Source organism: Echeneis naucrates, chromosome 14, assembly GCF_900963305.1.
Source record: "Echeneis naucrates chromosome 14, fEcheNa1.1, whole genome shotgun sequence".
Taxonomy (NCBI): Eukaryota; Metazoa; Chordata; class Actinopteri; order Carangiformes; family Echeneidae; genus Echeneis; species Echeneis naucrates.
Genome location: NC_042524.1, coordinates 15,890,476 through 15,898,117, shown reverse-complemented (window position 1 = coordinate 15,898,117; position 7,642 = coordinate 15,890,476). Strand labels below are relative to the sequence as shown.

Genomic DNA, 7,642 nt, shown 5'->3' with positions numbered 1-7,642 from the left:
GTTGTGCAGGTCTAATTTCTGTGAACACAGTGGCACCTTGAAGGGGGGTGAAAGCCGATACATCAATACTTGGAAGTGGGTACTTTATTTTGATGTTATATAGCTCGCTAAAGTCAATGCATGGCTGAAGTGTATCTTTCTTCTCAACAAAGAAGATTCCAGCACCAAGGGGGGAGGAGGAGGGCCTGATGATTCCTGCGGCAAGGAACTTCAGATATATTTTTCCATGGCCTCATTCTCAGGCTTGGATAACTTACAAAGCTGACTGGACGGCAGCATTGCACTAGGGACAAGATCAATGGTGCAATTGCATGGTTGATGGGGTGGAAGTTAGAGAGCCTTACTTTTGCTAAAAACTTCCTGCAGGCCATGATATAGTTCCAATGGCTTTGAAAAGGTCCGAAAGCTTTTAAAAAAACAAAAAAAAAACAAAAAAAAAAAAAACAATTCTCATCTATGCGATCGGCAAGCAAAACAAACATTTAGGGAAGCAGGCTCATCCCAGGATAACAACTCATCTTTCATATTGTCACGCAGTCCCTTGACAAAGGCTGCCTTCAGCACCTCCTCCGTCCAGTCTACCTGCACTGCCAAAGTCCAGAACTCCCACCAAGCGTAAAACAGATGGAAGTACTGTTTTGGTAATCTGGATGATCAAACACCAATTTGAACTCCTCCTAAAGTTGTCAAATGAAACTCCTTCCAAACCTCGTCTGGAGGATTCAGCCTGTCCATGCCAGTGCTGTTCCCCTTCAAAGTCCAAAGATACACTGGAGTTTTGATATGTCAGAAAAAAAGGTGACAGGTCTGAGTTTAACGATGGTGAGACATTGGAACCCCTGGACATTGATTGGGCTGACCTGACAAAGGCTCTGGAGTGGTTTCCCAGACATCCCGAGGTGGCGACGAGATCGGATTGTGGTCAGTAAGGGTAGCTGACTGCGCGACAGGGGGGTGTAGGGAAAAAAGTGTGGAGAGTTGAGTCATGAGAGCTGCCACTTGTTGAGTTAACGACTGATGGCATTCAAGCAATGCTCTAACTCTGCCCTCATGTTGTCCCAAGAGCAAGCCATGCTGAGAAATGGCCTGATGTAACTGGGCCGAGTCTGTGGGATCCATTTCTTTGGTGAGATCGTTCTGTAGTAATCAATGGCAGCCTAGTCCCCATATTCTGACACCAAGAACACAGAGCAGGCTGGAGCTCAGGAGAGTAGGAGAGTGGTCACAGACTGAAGGAAGCTGGAGCGCAGTCAGGCTAGGCAGGCGAAGCAGGTGAGAAACCAGCAGGTAAGTGCAACAGCATTCAAACAGGAGTACTATCCTAAGAGGCCAGGCTGAATACCAAGAGTAGCACACGGATGGTCTGGATGACGAAGCCAGTTTATGCACATCAGGGAAGGAGGGTGACTTGATGGTTTGATCAGATGCAGGTGTGGGATTAGCAGCAGGTGACACAGCTGAAATCGGAGGAAACCCGGCTCTGCCCCGACTGCAGACAAACACAAAGGGGGAGACAAACACACGAGCGGAACGGGAGAAGAGAGAATGCAACAAGGGAACCAGACAAGCCCAAACAAGATGATAAGCAATTTAAAAGGGACGCACTGTGTTGCCCCATAAAAATAAAAAAATTAAATAAAAATACATAGATAGAGATAAAATAAATTAAAACATCTAATTCAAAATTATTATGAGCCACAAATGTAGGGACTCAGTCGGTTTGAAAATGTGTATATAGCTTTATTCAGAACACTTGTACATCATGGTGATGACAGTTGAGTCAGTTTATTTTACATAAAAGGAAGAAAAATATTGGTTTTGCAAACATGAAATAAGCAGATAGAACAGGATAAAATATTTCTGTTATGTTTTCTGGGCAGTGCTACCGTCTAATGTGATGCTCTTTGGGGATTACATTCCATTTTGCAACTCTGCGTCTCAATAGTTTGAAGATTATTGAATATTATTGCAAACACAAAGTCCCAAACTCTTTGTGGCTCCAACAACCCATTACTTTCTTATGTCTCAGATCCCAAGATTTATTCCTGTCATCACCATGACCATCATGACCATCTGCGTCATCTTTTCCACAAATCCAATCTGTAAATCTAAAATATGATCCACGGACATGACATGTAAGATAAGCTGTGGGCCACTGTTATCTTTTCCTGCCATCAGTAAAATGGATTTCCTGATCCATCAACAGCCTCTCCGGTCATCCAAAATCTGGTTTTCCAGATTTCTCCATCCTCCCCCACTGTGGGGGTTTTTCATGGGGAAATGGGATTCAAAGGTCTTGCTCAAAGCAGCTTTCTGTCACTCTCTCTATCCTTCTCTGTTTTTTATGTAAATCGATCCAGTCTTGGGTTCCAGTATTAGATTGGGGGTTGTCGTGTGCACTGTGTAGTCTGCCTGAGGCGGCTGGCTGTCTGGTTTACACATTACCCGCTCCATATGTGACGTGAAATGTAGACTGCAACCATATAGATTGTCCACATATGGGTTCATGTTTGGAATATGATCATGCATGGATTGACAAACACAAAGTGCTGTCCAGACATGCACAAACACAAAAAGCAGCCATGTGCTTTTATATCATTCTCTAATAGAGAGAGAGGGGGAAAAAGAGCAACCATTAGGCAAAAAGAAGAAATGCCTCTCTGCCATCCTGTTTGTAGCACCTGCTTAATCCAGAGAATTGCAGCTCAATATGTTCTATCAATCTCTCTGGCTCTCTGCACCATTTCAATCTCACACCACATCTCTTGTTTTTAAAAGACTGCCCTATACACTCCAGTTTTCAAGAGACTCACTGCTGAAGCTCCAGGGATTCAAAAGTCATTCATTCTTTAGCACTACTCGGCCTCACACGTGCAAACTCATAAACCCTTGCAGCGGGCTCCAGTGTGTTTTTGTAAAATGAATGATATCATACTGCTTAAAGGAACAAAATGAGCTCTATAAATGCTAGAAATAATTTTTCTCTCCAGGTTCCTCTTAAAGTGCACTGAAATCACTGCAGTGTGTGTAAAGGACTGAAGTGGAGGAAAGCATGAAGAGAAAATAATGAGCTATAGTCTCTGAGTGAATGTGAATAGTTGGCTGATCTTTTGGATTCTAAACCGGGAGATGAATTAGCCCACGCTGACCGACAAATATCCAACAAGCAACAGGAAACAAGAAATAAAGACAATAAAATCTGAACTGAGCAGCATTTCTATCCCAAGTCTTCGAAATCTGAGACTGTCGGTATGATTGATAAAGATTTTATATGTAGACTTATTTAATACTCTCCCCAGTCAGCGTTATAGATGTACAGACCAATATCACAATCAATGAAGAAACTGAAAATGTTTTGAACTAACAGAGAAAAAAAATCTATCACATGGAAGTTTTTATTCTTAACTGAAGACAGTTTTGAACTTGTTTTTTTTCCCTCTAAGTACACACTTTCCATTACTTTGAAAATGATACTTTTCCTTGTGTGAGTCATTTTGCTGCAGCTAAATTATATTTATTTTAGTCAACTTTGACCTCAGACATCTCTTTTGTGTGTAATGCTATGAAGCCCAGCATTGTTTTCTAAATTTGTTGCCTGCCTCAATGTTTTGTTGAATTCAATGTTATATATTCATAAGACTACATTTTTTTAAAGGCTTTACATATTGCCAAACGCTACACACGTTTTGTGGAGCGGAAGTATCTGGTGTTGATGAAATAAAAGTCATTAGGTACTCCAAATTAAATGTAACATAACAGTGAATTCTTTACCTGGTTACATTTAGTGGGAAACATTTTTTAACATTTAGATTGACAAATAATTGACAGCAATTACTTTTTGATGAAATGATCCCTGACCAAGCTGTTGGACCGCTAAATTAGACTTTAAAAAAAAAAGGGGTGAAATGTCGGTGAGGCTGGTTCTCTTAATCTTTAGCATTTCGGTAATTAGTAAGTACACAGATAATAATGTTTGCAAATATATGTTCAACAAAGTCAGCTCCCAGCAGAGTTGCCATTCATCTGGTTAATTATCGTGTCGTCTAACTTACACTCCTGGGAATCCTGTAATCTGCATGAAAGCCGGCTTGCTATGGCAGATCATTTTGGATTTGTGAGGAAATCAATACTATGGTCTGCGCCTGTACTTGCTGCTGTGCAGGCCTGAACAATTTGACTAATGGCTGTTGTTATTGAAGACTGATGGGCTCAAGTTGTCACTTACGGAGTGTTTTAATTTGCCAGTTTTCAAATCTTTATAGTCAATGCTGTAGTTACTGTTATGGCATCCCTCACTTCGTCAGTAACAACAAATCACGATGCCAGTCAAGTTGTGAGTGCAGCCTGTTTACCCTCCCACGTCACATTTGTGGTGACAATGTAATTGTAAATTACAATTGCTGTACCGTTATCTACACTCAGCAGCAGATTGTATTTCTTTTTTATTTTATGCTGTAACTGAATTAAAAATACGTGATTAGTTTTTTTTTTTTTTTTGATGAAGTTTTTTATCAAGTTTTATTTTGCCTCATTCTATCCTGACACCCTTATGAGAATTTAGCTCTTGAAGTCTATGCTTCTGAGCTAAAACATGTTGTTCCTTGATAATGAAAAGTATCCTCAGCTCTGTCTGGCTAATGTAGCCATCTGGCAACTCCTAATGGAGTTATGGGGCCTCTAAGATCTCTTAAATAATTTAAAAGTGGAGAGTATTCTCAAGAGTTTGTGTGCACAAGGCTTAATTTTAATGTGGGATTGGATTTGTGAATTCCATAGTTGCTTTTCCTTAGACTAAATATTCACTCTACTTTGAAAATTCATTACAGTGCATATCAAACTTTAGTTTTATAACTGTCTGTAATCTTGGATTGTGATACTAAACCAACATAATTATTGCTGGCTCTGCAGTAATCTTTGTATCGTTTTGGCTTAGAATGGATGGCAGGGTGGCAGCCAGAAGCTGTGATGGGAATCCATGTGCACACATCACTCTGATGATATGATTATTAATTTTGAGAAAAAAATAGTGTTATTGAGAACCACGTGCCAGTGATGGTGCTCTTTACATATATTAATTGTAACATATTCCTAAATTGTAATACCACTAAGACCTGAATTACACTGAAATCATTTTAATTGTCTTATCAGTTCTGGCCATTAACTAATTCATTTGTGCATCAGTGCTGATTGTAATTTCTCTTTTTTTCTCAGGGTGGAGGTCACAGGAGTCCAGCACACGTCACAGATTTGAGGATTAACCATAGACTGGAAAAGAGAGAGCATACCTATGTTCACAATAATGGCGCCTGCACGACTGGCCAAACTGTGGGCTCGACTCTCCCTGCTGTTTCTTTTGCTAACACTACATGCTGGCGTGCTTCATTTCGCTGCTGCCACGATTCAAGGGTACATTGGAGATAGGGACATGATATGCCCATCTGTATGCAGATGTGATGAGGACTTCATCTACTGCAATGACCGTGGCCTGAACTCCATCCCATCACTGCCTCCATCTGCATCTGTCCTGTACCTTCAGAACAACCACATTAACAACCCAGGCTTGCCCACCTCTTTGGAGCACCATCTTGCCGTGCGTGTGGTCTACCTCTATGATAATGAACTAGACGAATTCCCCATGCACCTGCCACCATCTGTGCGTGAACTGCATTTGCAGGACAACAACATCCGCACTATTCCTCGGAGTGCACTGGCTAGGATGCCCCTGTTAGAGAAGCTCCATTTGGATGATAACTCTATTTCCACGGTCAGCATTGAGGATCAGGCCTTTGCTGACAACCCCCGGTTGCGGCTGCTTTTTCTTTCCCGCAACCATCTGTCAAGTATCCCCTCAGGATTGCCTGCCTCCCTCGAAGAGCTCCGCCTGGATGACAACCGAATCTCCACCATTCCTACCCATGCCTTCCGAGGCCTCACCTCACTTAGATGTCTGGTCTTGGATGGGAACCTTTTGGCGAACCAGCGCATTGCTGATGACACATTCTCTCGCCTCTCCAACTTGACTGAATTATCCCTAGTCCGTAACTCCCTCCAGACCCCACCTGTCAACCTGCCCAGTGCCCATTTGCAGCGCTTGTCTCTACAGGAAAATGCCCTTACTCACATGCCGCGTGGTTCCCTGGAAGGCATGCGAAGGCTGCAGAGGCTCGACCTCTCAGGTAACAACCTGACCACCCTGCCAAGGGGACTTTTCAAAGACCTGGAGAGCCTGGGTCAGCTGCTGGTGCGAGGTAATCCTTGGCACTGTGGCTGTAATCTGCGCTGGTTGTATGACTGGCTGCATGCCCGTGGTAACACTGTAACTGTCAGGGGTCTTACCTGCCACGGTCCTGACAGAGTGCGAGACATGGCTTTGATAGATCTTACCAATGAGATGGAGGAATGTGAGGTGGTGAGGACAGCAGGGACCAGAGAAAAAATGGGTGGAGGCGGAGTGGATAGTTCCACTACTCACACTCCTCCACAGGGCTCTCTCTTCACACTTCGCTCGAAGCGACCTGGACTTGGGCTTCCTGACTCTGGCTTAGACTACACTCTTAGCAGCAGTGGTGTGGGGAAGAGCCTGGCCCTAAACTTGAAGCCTCTCTCTCACAATAGTGTCCGTGTAACCTGGAGCGTTGCCCAGCCCAGCTCCTCCTTCAGGCTGAGCTGGCTCAGACTGGGCACTGGGAATGCCATGGGGTCAATCACAGAGACGCTGGTCAGGGGAGATCGTCGAGAGTACCTGCTTACCTCGTTGCAACCACGCTCGAGTTACATCATCTGCATGGTGCCCCTGCCCGCCAGTTCAGAAAGTAAAGGGGGGATTTCTGGAGACGCTGATTCTGATGAAGCTCTGGTGTGCGCAAAAGCTGAAACGTCAGACCTCAGCCTGTTGGAAGATGAGGAGGATGAAGATTCACAGCAAATGACCACACTGCCTTTGGCAGGGATTATTGGTGGGGCTACCGCTATTGTGTCTCTGGCTCTTATTTTTGGCATCTTCTGTTGGTATGGACATAGAACTGGGCATTTGTGTTCCCGTGACCACTATACCCGTAGCAGCTCTCGGAAAAGCAAAAACTATGACGATTACATTGAGTCAGGCACCAAGAAGGATAATACAATCTTGGAGATCCGTGGCCCCGGGTTCCAGATGACACCCATGGCAGCTTGCCAGCCAATGCAGCCTAAACCCCTACGAGAAGATTACATCATTCATACCATATTCCCCTCCAATGGCACTGGCCTTTACAAACCCGCCAACCATGTTTCTAATGCAGGACATGGAACCAATCGGGGCTATAGAGAAGGAGGAATCCCAGATATAGACTACTGTTACACATGATGTACTGTACCAGATTCACAGTGTTATTGGTAAACTGTATAGATGCACAATTTCCCTTCGCATGGACACTTCTGAAGCACCCCTCTGTGCCTTCTTCTTCTGGTCACCCATTCCAAATTGCCTGCTTATCAGTGCACTGAAAGTACTGTATGTGGTTAACTGGAACTGAAACCACGCGGGGACAGTTCAGTGCCGGAAACAGCAGCAGGTACCACCGGTTGAAATGCACAGCTGACCGTTTCTTCACCACCTTAGTAATGGCCTGTGTATGTTTTCTTTTGTGCTCTTTCCCTGTGA

The 7,642-nt window shown here is 43.8% G+C and overlaps 1 protein-coding gene across 1 annotated transcript; it reads left to right on the top strand.

Annotated features, from left to right (window-relative positions):
* Nucleotides 1-5,299: 5,299 nt before the first annotated feature.
* On the top strand, nt 5,300-7,345 carry flrt1a (fibronectin leucine rich transmembrane protein 1a). The gene has a single exon (XM_029519713.1). The coding sequence runs from the start codon at nt 5,300-5,302 to the stop codon at nt 7,343-7,345; it is 2,046 nt and encodes a 681-aa protein (XP_029375573.1).
* The last annotated feature ends 297 nt before the right edge of the window (nt 7,346-7,642 follow it).